The sequence below is a fragment of the Cryptomeria japonica genome, chromosome 1, assembly GCF_030272615.1.
Source record: "Cryptomeria japonica chromosome 1, Sugi_1.0, whole genome shotgun sequence".
In the NCBI taxonomy this organism is placed as follows: domain Eukaryota; kingdom Viridiplantae; phylum Streptophyta; class Pinopsida; order Cupressales; family Cupressaceae; genus Cryptomeria; species Cryptomeria japonica.
In genome coordinates, this window is record NC_081405.1 from 666,169,508 (window position 1) to 666,186,960 (window position 17,453).

The following is a 17,453-nucleotide window of genomic DNA, read 5'->3' on the forward strand; positions in this document are numbered from 1 at the left end:
GATGATGGGACTCTCAAATGACATAACTTTATAATATTTAAATAACGTAAGTGAAATATTTTGATTTTTACTTAGACCTTATGTTATTTAAAAATAAAGTCTTGGACGACATAAAATATAAAATTATACCGAAAACCAAGTAGAGTGCCTCCAGAGTTCCTTATTGACATACCCATTAGCCTGTAGGAACTCGATTGACTAGGCTAATGGTTCACCCTGTCGACTGGTTAGGAAGGGGACATTACATTGTATATGCAAGAATTCTTCTAGGATCTTGGATAAATCCTATGTACAAAAATCAATAAAAGGGAAATGCAATTCTATTTCAAATAAATTAATAATGGTTGTGGAATTCTAGGATAGGAGAAATATTATAGAGAGTTCGTTCATGAGAGGACATAAGTTGAACTAGATAGTAGAAAAGTGAAATTCCACTTGATGTGATTGTCTTTACTAGATAACAAACAAGGTAGCAAGGTCATTACCACTACAATAAAAGTTGGTTTTCCTCCACATTGGGGGTTTCTAGAATAAAATTTGAGATTTGTGTTTGTTCAAGTTTAATTTCTGTTTTTCTCAAAATATTTCTTTGTCTAAAGACAAACTTTATTTGTTGTAGCATGTATTGAGTAACTGAATAAATTTGTTTTATTCTTGAATTCTAACTGAAGAGTTTATGAATCATTACGAGTCCATATGCAAAAGCTGGCTTCTAGAAGTACAAGGGATCTAAGACTTGAGGAATGTGTGCCCATGCGACATTTCATTAATCATACTGTAGAATGATGCAAAGGGACCTCAAGGTGTGGCCTAAAGTGATATCTCTTGCTACCAAACATGTGGGACATCAAGAGAAACTATAAGATGTCGCCTAGGTGACTCCTCAAGTTGCCAAAGGTCATGAAGGATGTATTATCTAGGAGATATCTTCTCGAAGACAAAATTGAGGTATTGCTTGAGCAACTCCTTGACGACAAAGAAGTCATCTCTCAAGATATATATACCTTCGTCATTATAGATTTTTGGAACTCAAAGTGTATAAATCATCTTAGTGATACCTTCCCAAAATAGTGAAAATGCTTCAAATTTGTTGCTAATGATACACCTCAAAATTCTGGCATGTAAGAATGGGCTACATTGATAAGAAATGTCTACAGGCCTTGAAATTTAAGGGAATGGTTGAAGGACTTGTTGGTTGTTCTTTGGGTTTTGACTTTTATGAACATTGTATATGTGGGAAGCAAAATTGAGTAAATTTCTTCTCTAGCTGTCATTTTGACAGAATTTTGCATTTGGTGCATATGATGTTTTTGGACCTATCAATGTACCTTAATTGGGAAAATCCTTGTATCATAGATGATTTTTCCAAAAAAAACCATTGGTGTTTTTAATTAGATAGAAATCCAAGATCTAAAAGAAATTCAAATATTCAAAGCTCTTAGAGAGAATAAAAAAGAGAAGCAGATCAAGGCGTCGAGTATAGACAATTGAGGAGAATTTTTTTTGTAGAGTTTGAGAAATCTTGTTAAGGACAATGCAATTGCCAAGCAAAAGACAACTCCATATACCTCTCAACAAAATGGAGTTGTGGAAGTAATGAGCAAGACGTTGATGGATAGGGCTAGATGTATGCTTAGTAGCGTTGGATTAAAGCAGAAAGTTTTGGTTGACGCATTTAACACCACCTGCTCTCTAACCAATTGATCTCCTACATGAACTCTTGTTGACATGATTCTGAAGGAGGTTTCAGTGGGTACAAATGTAATGTCCCCTTTTTGAAATGGGATTTAATAATAAATAATAATAATAAATTAAAATACTGGCATATTTTGAAGCATAAGAGGTCAATGTTGGACTTCAAAGGTGAGAAATGTGCCTTCATTGTTTATGGTGATGGTGTGAAAGAACACTGGCTTTGGAATCTAGAGACATGGAAGACGCTATATATTTGTAATGTGATCTTTAAAGAGAACAGGTCTTCTCCTATTGAGGAACCAAAAGATGTAGAGCAGACAAATGTACAATCAGTATCAAATACCAAGGAAATTGCACAAGTATTAACAAGAAGTTCATGAGGGCATTGTAGAGGGAGGTGATCTAGAGGAGGATTTACAAAACCCAATAGGTATAGCCCACTTGATTTCATTGTATTTTTTGCATTATCTGATAGTCATGATGAACCTAGAATTGTGAAGGAGGTGATTGAGTCAAAAGAGACTTGGAAGAAATCCATGGATGAGGAAATGATGGTCTTTAAGAAGAATGGGGCTTGGGAGTTGGTTTAGCTGCCTAAAGGAAGGAAACTTGGAGTATGCAAATGAGTTTTCAAATTGTAAAACTAAAAACTACGAGGCACAATTGGTGGCTAAGGGTTATTTCCAGGTTAAGGGAATTGATTTTGGTGAGATTCTCTCATTTTGCAAAGCACATATTGTTTAGATTGTTGTTATCTGTTGCTACTGAATATGGCCTTGAGGTTGAGTAGATGGATGTCAAGACATTGTTTTTGCATGTAGTTTTGAAGAAGAAATTTAATGTGTCACAGCCTGAGTACTTTGTGGAGAAAGGCAAGGAAAATTTGGGTAGCATTTGATGTCTTGTTTTATATAGGTAAGGAAATTCCCTAGGGTAAGTTGTTGAAGATTAGTAGCTTCAAGAGAGATTTTGGCTTCGACTTTATTTATGCTTGTCCGCTGTCACTCTTCGCGCTTCAGCTATCTTCGCATTTCATATTTGAAAGCTTTGACCAATGGTAGTTTGTCGGTGCCATCTCTTCTCTTCGTTGCCCTTGTTTTGTCTTCCGTCAGGTTCTGTCGGTTGGGGAGGTGGAGACTTTATCGTGTGTAACTGATGATGAGCTGTGGCGTTTTCTTGTCTTCCGTATTTCTCTTCGTGAGATTTGCTCATGAGTTGATATATCATTTAGTGTGATTCGCTGTTCTTCCTGCTCTCTTCTTAGAACTTCTGCCGGAAGTTATTTTGATATCTACGTTCTCCGTACTCTGTTCAATCAATGATATTTGCAGAGTTTGCATGAGTTTCTCCTCCTTCAGTGTCGTCATTGTGATGTTGTCTCAGAGAATGAAAGTCTTTTGTGTGCAGATTGTAATCAGTGATTAGTTATTTGACCTATCTGAATATTCTATATTATTTGATAGTTCTGAGCAGAGATATTCTCTTCAGCTGTGTATGTATTTGAGAAGAGATCTATATATATATTGTAGTCAAATCTGCTTATTTTTGTGGTATGCTCTGTGAGAGCTAAAGTGTATATTTTAGAGGAGATTTATGATTGATGTAAATCTTCAGACTGAAGTGTTGTATCTGATGGTCGAAGTTAATAAAATCTTCATTTTTGTGGGCTGGTTTTTTCACCCTCAGGTGGAGGGGTTTCCTAGGATAAAGTCTTGTTTTAGTGTTCTTGTTTTGAGTTTCAGTTCTCTGTTTATTTCTCTTATTCTGGTTCAAATTTATCATAAGTAAGCTTCCTTAGTTATAATGTGTACTCTTCTTGAATGATACTATCTCTGTTTTGTGCATTTTTTTCTGTTGGCATGAAATGTGAACATATTTGAGTGTTAACTACATCTATTGGAGGCAGATATACATTGTTTTAAAGGTGTTTGTAGAATTGAGAGAGAGGATATCTGTAGATGAGTGCTAGGAGTATCTCCAACATTTTATGGATCAGGATTCCAGACATGTAAGGAGATATTTTATTGCCAAAATCATTGCCACAAATAGAGAGTATTGTTCTTATGGAGTGAAGCAAAGATCTTCATGCTGGCTGTTAGAAGTTAGAAGATTGAGGTTAAAGGACTTGCCCACAATGAAAGCAATCAGCCTGTGTGCATAGAAGATGAGCACAGTGAGGACATTTATGTTCACATTTAGCAGTGGAACAGTCAATATATGAGCAATCAGCACACTGTGAGGTGAAGGGATTAATCATTAAGGTGAATTCCTTGAGGAGCATTTGCCTTATGCTAAGTCAATGGAAGTGGGAATGATGTATGAATAGGCGAGGTGGTATTTATAGTGAGGACTGGGGCACTATTAACAGAGTTGCAAGCATAGAGAAATAGGACACATAATGAAATCTCCTGTGGAAGTGTGGCTGATATTTGATATTACTTCAACAAGATTTGGAATGTTTGGATTTGTGGTGACAGCATAATGAGTATTTCTTTAAAATAGAGACTTTTGGAAAATACTTTGTAGAAAAGTCTTGCACTACTATTTCATGTACCGTGAAAACATTATGACCTTAACATATATAAATGTTGTGCAAGCTAGATCCAATTGGGATCTGAGTATGACCATTCCAAGAATTGATTGACATTAATTTTAAAAATTGAAGTTTAAGTTGCATAATAAAATTTGAAATTTCTGTGTAGTGGTCTCAGATATCTTTTATGGTTCAAGTCACAAAGTCCTATTGAATGTCATGCCATTGATTAAGAATTATTATGAATATGATAGAGTCAGTAGGAGTCAAATTATAAAGGTAGGTTGACTATGATACAAAAATGGAAATGAATCCAATGATATAACATTTTACTTTTTGGAAGACATATTGAGGAAGCTCTCAAACCCTGTAGCCATAGTCATAGTATGAATTAACAGACCCAGTAATAAATATGAGTCGTCATTAAAGCCAGTCCTTAGATTGATAAAATGTATGTGCCTTGTAAATGAATCAAAAAATCCTCAATAGGAAAATTATAAATGTTAATCTTTAAGGATTGTTGAGGTAACAAAGTTCTGGTGGTCTGGCTACTCAGTGCCATAATATCTACTATCACGTGTGTTGTAATTGACCATTCTAGTTGTAGGCACAAGATATATTTAGGAAAAACAAGATATTAGAAAGACAGCAATTTTTTGATGCTAATTCATTGAAGGGGCAAATTTGCTGATTTTACTCTGAAAACGAAGCTAAGCAAAATTTGTAGGTATACATGGTTCACATATCTTTGATTACATATATTCAGCAAGTGTTGTCTTTAAACCATCAATTGTCAATGGAGAAAGATGTAAGTGTGCACATCTTTGACTCTGTCGGGTACTGGAAAGCACAGGTAGAATGGCAGGTTACCCATCCTACTTGGGCACCTCTAGGTTACATGAGGAGCTAAATGACACTAAATCTTTTGTGACTGAGATTCAACTACATGCATTATCAGGAGGTGGGTCGACAGTTTTGACTTGTTAAATTTACCACATAGAAGCTGATCTGGGAGTTATAGGTGTACCTGCGCAAACTGGTGCTGGAGTTATAGGTGTACCTGCACAATGGTTGAGTTAAATTGTGACATTCAATTTATAAAATACTAATTGAGTTAAATTGTGACATTTAATTTATAAAATACTAATTGATTTGCAGGTGATTTATGCAACCTTTACATCAGAGGGCTGGTAATTTTTTGAAATTTCTATAATATTCCATTTATGAGATCACTCATACACATAATTTGAATGACCTCTTGATCACATATAAAGAGCTTATATAGTACTTCAAGTCACTTGTGACTTTGTGATATTATCAAAAGCATAGTTGTTGTAAACCAAAATTTGACCTGTGTAAAGATTGGGATCCATCATAACTCATGCTTCTCAAAAGATATAACAGGTTTCATGTAGTAATGAGTTTTGAGTAATGTTAGTAACATTTAGTTTATGTTAACAGCGGAAGTAGAGTTTTGCAAGATGGAACTCTAAAAATCCACATTTTAGTTGTTGACATTTGTCTGATCTGATTGTTATAGACCTTGGAGTGCACCCAAGATGCAGCCAAATCTGCACCCCAGACACACTTGGTATGGCATAACGCACCTGGGGACATCTACCCTGAATCTTTCACACACCCCATTAGAAATACACATTATTAATATAACCAAAAATTTAAAAACTACGAAGGAAAAATGTGAAATATGATATATTTAATTTTAGTTTAACCATCTTTCATGATGATTTTGTGTTGCAATTTTCATCTACCAAGTTTGATGCTTCAGTTTAAATGTCACTATGTATCCAAGTTTTTAGGAGTTCGCACCGAACCCCCACACCTTTTCACCTTTTTTAACCTTAGTGATTAGTTATTTTTTTCCTACCTATTCAAGTCCAACCATTGAGTGTTTTTAATATTTACATAGAGAAGGAATGAATAAATTCTTTGCTGGCGATAAACATTAAGGATCATTATAACCTTTTTTTTGGTTTTCCTTTTTTACAACTTTATTTCATTAATGTGTGGCACTCTAGATTAACATATATGAACAATTTTTGTCTGACAATGGTTTTTTGGTTGCATTAATCTGCCAGGCTTAGCACCACTTTGGAAGAGATCAAAGTCTATCCCATTCCAGCAGCATTATATCTTATAAAAAATTTACTACAGGTATATTCGTATATATAAATTTTCTCCCTAGGTTTTCAAGTTCCTTACAACTTTGCTTTTGCAGGCTAAGTAAAATCAACATTAAATTATTCTATGCATGTTACATACTTGTCCATATGCTAACCCCTTTATGTTTCTAATTTTAATGCAGCCCTTTTTGTGAAGCACTAAGGGCTAATGGCATGTAATTTAATTGTATAAATGGTAACTGATCCATAAATCATTGGATTCCTGACCCTAACGATTTACCAACTATTAATTGCCAGATTAACTTTTCTACAACTCTTAGCAAACTACTCTTAAAGGTTTATAACAGATACAGTAGTATGAAATTCTGATAACAAGAAGGAAACAGTAGGCAATAGAGCGCACACACAAGAAATTAAACATGACACGATTTTTTTTCTGGAGAAAACCCAAGTCAGGTGAAAAACTCCCGGAAGAGTCATCTTTCAGTATTCCATCACTAATAGGTTTGAATACAAGGAGAAAATGACATTACAATGGACTTTTGAGTATTACAATGTAATTTTCACTCCCCCGCCTCTTCTCTGCTTGTGCAAACACAAGAACTTTTCAGCACCCTCTGATCCTATTCAAATCCACTGTGAGAGTCACTTTTTAAGCCAACTGAACCTCTTGAATGTCTCAAAGTCCTCCTTTCATTCCCTCTTTGGTTGCTTGACCCCGAGGAAGACAGACAGGCCTTTGGAATAGGAATGGTTGCCTATTTGCAACTGTTCAACTGTCCACATAACCATCAAGTTGTTCATCTTCAGTCCAATGGTCATCAAGAAAGAATTTCAACAGTTATTTGGCTGACCAACATGCATCTATAGCCACTACTTTATATAAATAAAAGGTACCATGCAAACAACAAACAACCTCATTGCATGGTGTTTTTCTGCCCTTTCACTGTCAAAGACCCAAAATGGCCTTTTCCAAGTCAACAAGCAAAAATTCCTTTTATCTTGCCAACATGGACTTTGGCAAATGATGCATACTTAGACAGCATCATGCACACACTTAAGCAACATCATATGCCTCCCATTAGCACCTCGGCAACAACTGAAGTCACTTCAGCAAGATGGACAATCTTCAACAGCAACATATTAATACAAGAGCTCCCCTACAGCAAGTGATGATTAGATTTTTCCTTTACAAGTGACATGGCAATATTCTAAACAATCACTAAGAATTCCTTGAGCTTGCAAATTGGGTAAAGTGAGGACTGGTGCCGTACTAAACTTTTTTTTTTTCAGCTTCTTAAATATTTGTTATTGTCTATTACCTCAATAGAATTTTCGTCCCTCACCCATGACTTAATGCAATTGGGCAGCAATGTATGAGAAGTCTTTTACAAATTTATGTAGGTATCAGGCTGCACCTACAAAGCTGCATATCACATATGGTGGTATGCTTATTGACATTTATCTAAACCATGGATGGATTTATCTTTATTACTTCATCACCCACGACATGACCACGGTACACAACAAGGTTTTGGCATACTCGCACTTTTCACCATTCAGTAATATCTTATTGTCCTTCTCCTTCAAAATCTCAAACATTTTTCAAGATGGGATAAATGCACTTCATGTTTCTTGCCAAAAACCAATATGTCATCTAGATCTAAATTCTACAATAACACGAGTGAATTAATTGTCTCAATAGCTCATTCACAAAGCACATGAAGGTAGCTGGTGTGTAGCACAACCGAAAAGGTGAAAACAACCATTTGAAGAAGTCCTGGATGTGTCTTGAATACTGTCCTCTACACATTTTCATCCTTGACCCTTGCTTGATTATATCCAGATTTAAGCTCCAGCCTTGTAAAATACTTGGCATGCTGCAATTGATCGAATTTATTATAAATTTGGGGCAGTGGATACTGGTTCTCCATAGTAATCTCATTCAGGCGCATGATATAGGCACATCTGCCATATCCTATTTTTCTTTGCCACTATAGCAATAGGCAATCCACATGGAGAGGTACTTAGTTTGATAACTCCTTGCTCCATTGAGCTGCTCCTTGAATTCCATTGCTTTAATGATACTTTTCCCATGGAGCCCCAAGATGGGTAAATGATACTTGAGTAATAACTGAATATCATGTTCAATAGCTCACTTTGGGGGCAGCCTCTTAAGCTTTACAAATAATTTAGAAAAATTACTCACCAAAGTATATATGCTATTTAGTCCCTTCAACTGTATCCCTTTTTCTCTCCTTTGCCTCTCAACATCAACAAGGTAAACTTGCTACTAGCATTGATCAACTGCTTAGCTTTTGCTATACTTATTGTTAACTTTTAGCACTTTCAGATTAATATAAACTCAGAAAACAGATTTTAGTTTCTAACTAAATTGATTAGATGCAAGATTTAAAGTTTTCTAGGTTTAGGCATTGCATAGAAATGAACAAATAAGAACAAGACACGATTACCCTAGGAAAACCTCCAAGGAGGAAAAACCCAGCCAAAAAAGATCCTCAGATCTGATTATGGATTATATTCATACGAAGATTAGAACACATATCTTAAGTACTTGAAGGTGATTCCACTTAGGGCAAATAATATCCTCCACAAGACTGCACTGTCAAGTCTGCCCCCTTTATCACTTCCAACAGAAATCAGGTCCAAACCCTAGGGATGAAGTCTGCACTTTGGACTGCAACCTTAGTCCTCAGTTCGCTCTCCTCATGGATGAATTTCGCACCTTTAATGACAGATGTAGTTCGCTGGTATAGCAGATGAAATTCGCTGTGACATTGGATATGATTTGCTGTGATATTACTCCTTCAAGTTCGCATTAGGCAGATGTAGATATTTCGCATAACAATGTATTGAATGTGTATTATTGAGTTGAAAGGTATCTTTATTTATATGATGCAATATCCATATATGTCGGCTGATACTCAAATCCATTTATGTCGGCTTGACCTTTAATTTATTGTTTTTCCTTTAACCGAAATGTATTAGATAGGGTTGGCCCTATTATGTTTAGCACGCTACCTTGTATGAGGTGTGGGGTTTCATTATGTAGCGTGGAGTGAGGTATAGGGCCCAGCCCTACATGTTGGAGAAAGGGGCTGGCCCCCTTGGGCGGATTCCAATGTTGCCCAAGGCAATTGGAATCCGCCATTCCCTAATTATAATCAACACTTATCATGGTGATTTGTGTCTTCTCTATGACTACACAAAAAAATAAAGCTTTTTGATTAAAATCAGCCTATACTGATTAGGATGTCTGGAATAGAGATCTAGTTCAGATCTTATTACAGAGGGCGAGAGACAGTGTCTCTGATTGGCCAAAATCTTATGTCTTATTTTGATGCCTTTGGATTCAATTGATGCCATCAATACTTGAATCAGAGTCACTGCTTAGATAAGTTATAACCATTGCAATCACAAGATAGATAGCACATACATTATGGAAAGGTACACAACATTCAAAAGGATTGTACAGTTGGAGAGTAAAATGGCACCAACATATATGTTGAAATTGCATTTAGTATGACACAAATGAATTGGCAGCAATGACAGAGCCTGCCACCATTTGTTTGAACTGTTGGATTACAAGCAACATCCAACAGACAATGCTCCTTCATAAGGAAAGCAAAGATGTGAGAAATAAGTGTTGCACTATTGGCTAAAGGATGATGAATAGTCATCTGGGCCCAGCTTTACTATTTCAAATATTTTCTAATGTTCTAAGGCAAATGAAGCTCTGGTGAAAATAAGAGGGGAATAGCATCATAATCATTAAAACAGATGAATGCCAACAATTGTCACTGCACAATTTCTTGAGATAAAACAATGTGTCACACAATTCCTTGATAAGTATGGGGCAATAAAGAGAGCAGGATCATTGTGCACGCCAAAAATGAACCAGGCAACACACTTTAAACAGTGCACAATGATGGAGCAGCTTATAGATGCGCAGGCATACAAAATACAATAGCCATTGAGGGGCAAAAAAGACTTAGCCAACCATCTATATAAGCTGCAACCATTTAAAAGACCTGTTTCTGAATATCAAGGTCCATGCACTAATTTAGGAAAGGGGATATGAAATGTCAAAAGTGAAAGGTATATTGATTATGGTGCAGTCCTCCAAGTTTGGATCTGTAGATAATACAACATCATATATATGAAGAAATAAGCATATACATATTCAGATCATATTCAAGCAAAGCCGCTCAGCCTATCTGGTGCCAGCAGTGAATAATGAAGTCTGTAAAAACCAAAATTACTGAACAGACATGTGATATATCTAGCGCAGCATATAGAGGAAGTGAAATGTAAGACTTGGCATTTAACATGACTTGAATTCATAAATAAATTGCAGAACCTCCTTCTGTTTGGCGCAAGCCAAAAAAAGGATTGACCATTCAAAGATTGGTGCAAGCATAAAACAAAACGCCGAGCCATTCAAAGATTGGCACAAGGCTCAGCAATAAACAAAATGCCTTTTGTGAGACCATGGTGCAACACCCAAGTTAAATCCAACATACTAAAGCTTAGGTATTGTGGGAAATAGGATATAGCACACTGTTTTTAATCATTGTGCAATATATTGATCATTATACAGTCGAAGACTTGAAAGTGTTGAAATTATTGTCATTGGTGTCAACGAAGTGTTAATGTCAAGTCGATTTATTATTGATGTCAAAGGAAGATCATGTAGAGAATAAATGCCGAGGATTAAGCTAAAAAGAAAATATTTATTGTGTTTCAAAGATAAATATTTGTCTTTGATGGATGGGCCAACCCCATTTAGTCTGGTGCCCAAATGAGGGACAAGTTGTCCAAAATAAATAAAATTATTATTATTTTAATTGGGTCCGACCCCTTTGAGAAGTTGCCCCTCTTGGAGAAGACATCTTCCTTGGAAGGATCACCCATCTTCATGAAGAGGCATAAGGGGAATATAAAAAGAAGATGAGGTGAGGGTAAGGTAAGCAAGCAAAATAATGTAATATCATTCCAATACAAGCAGATTTTTGAAAAAGAGTGTATATGTGAAGAACGTTGCATCATTTACAAGTAGATTTTAATGAAGGAGATTTAAATGGTAATCATCCATTGAAGAAACAATATTCAAGAAGGCAAAGGCTTTGTTCATTTGGAGGTTGGTGTTTTGTAATAAAAGAGATTGGTGTCTCCTGCTAAGTTGGTGCTTAGTAGTGGGGATTGGAGACTCCAGTGGGTTGTGCTTCCTCATTGTTAGATCTTATGTGATTGCTTTATTTTGGCTGTTAAATTTTAAGATTGTTTTATATCGATTCACTCCCCCATGTGAGATTAGGTAAAGGTTGGGAGAACCCAAAGGAGTAATAATCTGCAAAAAATTGTGATTATACCTGATTAATCATGAATCGTGGAGCCTGCTGATTTATTCCCCAAAAAAATCCTTATTCATGATAAAATTGTTGACCCAATTTTCAAGGATTTTTCGCATTTAAATCGCGTTAAAATTAGTTAAAAACCCCCAAAAATGGCCAAAAAAAGTGAAAACATCATTGCGAAAACCGCAAAACTCTATAAATCTTGTGAAATTACCTAATCACTCAGAAATAGGGCTGATTGCGAGATGGAATCAGAGTCAGTGTAGAATCATCATGGAAACAGTTTGTTATTTTGTCTCTTAGTTTTCTTTTTGACCTTTGAAAAACCCTAAGTAGAGGGGCGAGAGGGACAATGGCGGTCATCAACCAAATTTGAAAGGGCCTCAATCATCTTAATTTGTGGGGGGCATATGAGATAGTGTCGCAGCTAGCAAATCTGCTCTAAATTGTGGCTTCAATATGACGCGAGCTCTCTGCACAACCCAGCCCATGGATTTTGATGCGAACAAGTATATTAATATTATACACTAACTTTAAAATTATAACTATTATGCTCTATTATAAATGGCATTTTGATGGGCAAGGGGTGAGCCCCTATAGTTTACAATTAATACTATAAAGTAGTTTTAAATTTTAAACTATTATAGACTATTAATATATATTAATAGTTATATAGCAAACTATTAATTAAAAATAATCTAAAATTTACAATGTACATATTTAATTTTTAATATAATATATAATATCTATTTTTTTAATTATGGAAAATAGTGTTTTTAGCCTGGTTTGAGCCCAAAGAGACCACTTATGGAGGATCTCTTAAGGGCCATCATTCTGCACACTTCACTTGTTCAAACCCATGAGCTCAGTGGCCCAGTGAAGGCACAAGGCCTGTGAGCTCAGTGGCTCAGTGGGGTTTGAACCTTGGTGGCTGCCTGTTGACGTGTATTTTGTACACAATCATACACAGAATAAAATACCGACAGGCATCTTATCCTCTCTTGAGAAAATAGTCTCTAACTGCTGAAGATCTGCAAAAAGGATCAGTTAGATGGACTCCAAGGTTCTTTTAGTGGGGTCTCCACGTGTGGACAAGCTTTTTAGTGGTATGATGTGATTTGCTGTTTCCTCCAAGGCGTCTTACGTATTCAAAGCTCGAAGATTTTACTAGTCTAAAAGGAACTTTCAAAAAAAAATGGAAAAAGGACAGGGTTTAAGGAAGTCTAATCTAGCCTAACCCTATGAACGACTTAGCATGAATGAGATTTGGCAAGACTCAACTAATCTTCAATTTTGCCATAAGGTAACAACTCAATTGAAATTAGTGCGATCTTCTAAGGTAATATAATGGTATTCAATGCATCAAAGACCAAGGACACTACTACGAAGGTACATATCCTAGATGCGAAAATGCTTGAAGGTTAAGGACTCAAAATGTTTTCCAGTCGACCACGCAAGGCGTTCCTACAATCAGCAAGAAGCTAGTGGTTTGGATTGCGAATCCTACCAAATATCAAATCTCACACTTAGTCTTTCAAATTAACAAACTACTTTGATTGAGCGTGATTCAAGTACATCCAACAACCATGAAGATAACTTAAGAAATTTGCAACAAAACACCATAACTTCAATATTTTATTGATTTCCAAGTCATCATATACAACAATTGCTTGAATTTCTCTCTTCAAGACTCAATCTTGCTACAAAATAAAAATTGCTTACAACTCTAATCTCTCTATTTCACTCTTAACTCTATTACAAATGAAATGAAAAATGGGGGTATAAATAGCATCCCCAGTTACAATGAAAGGTCCAGATTGAAAGTAAATCAATGGACAAGATCATGACACCTAAACCCTAATTAGGGTTTGTTACAAATGACCTCCTTTTTACTGAACAATATTAAATACATAGCCAAATATTAAATTTGGCACAAAAATCTAGGAGGTATCAACCAATGAGAAATAAGATGTCATATCATCTGTAACAACCTTTCATCTAGAATCTTATTCCCTTTCCAATTCTCTTTCTTAGCATATGCAATGAATTTTGCCACGATTCCTTCGATTTCTGTGCTTGGAATCTCGGGAAGATTCTTGATACTCTCTTCTAAGTGGATAACCTGATCAAATGCATCTAGAAGAGCTGTGTCCCAAGTAGGTTCAAGTTCCTTCGTTCTATCAATCAGGAGCATGGTGGCATACATCTGATCATATTGCTCATCTGTAACATCTGCGTCCTTGCGAAAGATGATCTTGATTCTATCTTCAAATTCTTGTAAATCCACATCTGTCTCGACCTCGATCCTTCTGCCAAGAATGGTACGAAGTACCTCAAATACTCTGTCCTGGATCGGATTGATCACTTCCTCAACTTGACCACATCTAACACTGATGTCCTCAAAGAGAACACTCTTTATATGGAGTAAGGTTGACCATTGAAACAAACTATGAGAATCACCTTCTAAGATCTTCTCTTGTGCTAGAATTCTTCTAGATGTATGTCTTATAACTTTCAAGACAGGGATGACAACGTCCTTGGTATGGGCAAATGCAGCTACTGTTGCCATCAATCTGTGAATAATCTCAAGAACTTGGATAGCCTGATGGGTGATCTTCGACATCCTTGTAACAAACTCAATGGCCACCGTGTGAGATCTATCCATCCAACTACATGTACGCTGGACCATATTCCTGAATCTTTCCGCTTCATTGATTGATTGAAGGGGCAATGCCTGCAATGGTGATCTAACTGGATCCTGACGTCCCAAAGGTTCATTGATGTGACTGAAATATGTCCTCCATGCATCGACCTCTTTCTCAAGCTTTCTATTCTTTTCTACTTCTTCTCTAAATTTGTCCTTCAATGCCTCAAATGTGTCGGTGGCATCATCTAAAGTCTGCTCTGCTGTGGATGGTCCTAACTCAATAGTCTGTATATGATAGTCCTCTGCTAGGATCTCACCCTCATATTTGTCTGCTGCCGGTGTAGCTATCTGCAGTTTTCTTGATCCAGTCTCATCTCGAATCATCTTGGACATCTTTGTAGCCTTCCTTTTCTCTGTTGTCATATGTGAGCGTCCAACAAGGCTCTCTAAATCAATTACACTGTCCTCGTCCTCAATTACGATCACCTTAGTCAATCTTTCCTTCAACCAATCTGGGATATTTGATCTTGTCTCTTGAACTTGAATCTCTTTATGTACCATTTCTTCTTGTCTGGGAGGAGATGTTACTTCATTATCATTATCTAAATCATAGTCTTGGAGAGATCCATCGGATGAAACATGCTGTGCCTGTCCTTCCTCCTGTCTATCATTCTGTACCATCGATTCCATTGATTCTTCCACTCGAACTGTTCTATCCTCTGGCCTGGAAGAAGTACCTGGTGTTTGATCTTTGTTGGCACCTTGCTTTTTCTTGGAAGACTCTTTCTTTTCTGATCTTTCCTTTCTCTTCGAACCTCTCGAATGGAGATTGCCCTCACTGGCACATCGAAGGTTACCTTCACCTGAATTCCTAGGATTAGGATTGCCTTCACTAACACTGGCTCCACCTTCGGCTGGCTTTTCTTCCAAAGTAAAAGACATGGCTATGCCTTGTTCTCTCAACTTCTGATGCTGAACGTCTACCCATCTGCGAGTACAAGACAAGACCGGTGCCATCAAATCATCTAAATCCACGGCCTCGGGCTCATTCCAATTCAAACTTATTGTTTTGCTTTCTCTATCATATGAAGATTGGATGTGCCTGCCGTTGTCCTGAGCTTGGTCGGCTATCCTGTAAATCTTACATTTCCTGATGAAATCCAGAGGCAATCTAGAATGTATCTTTCGTTTCACTTCGAGATCATCTAGGAGATTCATCATAAAATCTTCAATCTGGTACTCATGTCTAAATCTTCTACCGACCGTCTCCTCTAAATGTCCATGTGGATCAAACTATTCCTCCAAGCAAAAGATGAAAAAGGATACAAGGCTAACTCCTTTTCTGCGTCATCCATGGCTAAGACATTAGGACATACCTCAACTGAATTACCCAAAATAATAGGTACCTGAACTCCATTCTGATGTCTGTGTCTGAATGCCTTTACATATGCTGCCAACTGCCTTGTTACTTCAAGTAACACAATTCTGTCTGTCGGGTACCTCGGCAACATGTATGGAGGTAAAGGACATCCATACACTCTAATGTAAGTGAACTTGGGAAACTGAATGAACCAAGCACCGTACCTCTTGATGAATTCCTGGGCATCCTGAGATAATCTGTTGTGAATCCCTCCTTGCAACGTCCTTGTGATGTTCATCGTGAAAGTATCATTGATTAACTTGTAGTTCTTCCCTGGTGGATGATGCAAGTAGGTATAGGATTCACAAACTCTGACCTCGCCGGGTCCTCTTCCAATCACTCCTCTGTGAGGTAGTCCTGCGTACTCAACGCTCCTGATTAAGGCATAGATGACATATGAACTCATGTGGAAGGACTTAGTAGCCCTGAGTCTTCTCAACTGTACGTCTAAGCAATGGCTAATTATCCTAGCCCAATGTATGGTACCCTTTCCTTGAACAATCACCTGGATGAAGTAAAACATCCATTTCTCAAAATAGAAGGCATGAGGTGCCCCTGTAACTCTGTTGAGCATGGTAATCAAATCTCTGTACTCCTCCTGGAAATCAATCCTGTGTGGTGTGTTCGGTACCTTGCTCAGACGGGGACGACTCTTAAGTAGCCAGTTCTTGTTGATTATGCTTAGGCAAGCATCTGGATCATCATCGTACACTGATCTGGCTCCTTCAATGCTCTTGTATATCATGTCCCTGTGCTCTGGAAGATGGAAGGCTTCACTTATGGCTTCCTCTGAAAGGTACGCCAAAGTGTTTCCCTCATTGGACACAATTGTCCTGGACTGTGGATTGTAATGACGGGCACACTCGATCATCAATTCGTGGCACTGAATGGCTGGAGGAAAACCGGCCGCCTTGATGATACCACTCTCTATTATTCTCCGGGCGACAGGTGATGGCTTGCCGATGTAAGGGACCTCTCAGAACTTCTTTGTGCTAAAGTTCCCCAAGTTGGTATCTCCAATGTTGCTCCACTTGGACACGATCTTGGTCTCCACTTCTTCAGTCTTCTGATCTTCTTTCATGAGAGCCGAGCGACTGGTGGATGCTCCCGCCTTTGGGGTCGCCATACCTACACAACATTTCATTATAAGAAATAGATTTTTGCAATAAATAACGTAAATAAGAGAGATAAACTTTAGGAAACCTTATGATAAGTCTCTAGAGTTATCATTTCCTAAAATACAACGATTGAGCCAAGAGATATTCAAGAATCAAAATCTCAAAATTTGAAATATGACGATGAATGAATAAAACAATAATAATTAAATCGCCATACCTCGATAGAGAGCTAACTCTAGAATGCAAAAGATAAAAATTCGCCTAGGCAAAATTGAGGTATAAAGATAATCTTCAATATGATCCCCTCAAAATTGACTTCGCCACCTCTGGATAGAATGTGATCTTCACTTATCGCCTTGGACGTGGTCTCAAATGGATCTTCAAATTCGCACTAACAAATCTCCAAGTCCTTAGCAAATTCCCCTTTGGCGTGGTCTTAGATAGATCTTCAAATTCGCATCACCTTTTGATTGCTTACGCCACCTTTGGTTTGCATTCGCACCTCTTCAAACACACTTCGC

The 17,453-nt window shown here is 37.2% G+C and overlaps 1 protein-coding gene across 10 annotated transcripts in view; it reads left to right on the forward strand.

Annotated features, from left to right (window-relative positions):
- The window catches only part of LOC131071958 (CMP-sialic acid transporter 2), a 52,354-nt gene that overhangs the window by 19,380 nt on the left and 15,521 nt on the right, over window positions 1-17,453 (forward strand). For all 10 annotated transcript variants that reach the window (XM_059221127.1, XM_058007937.2, XM_058007940.2 and 7 more), the window contains one exon: window positions 6,325-6,400. In XM_059221127.1, coding sequence (XP_059077110.1) covers window positions 6,325-6,400 — 76 coding nt within the window. The remainder of the gene's footprint in view (window positions 1-6,324; window positions 6,401-17,453) is intronic.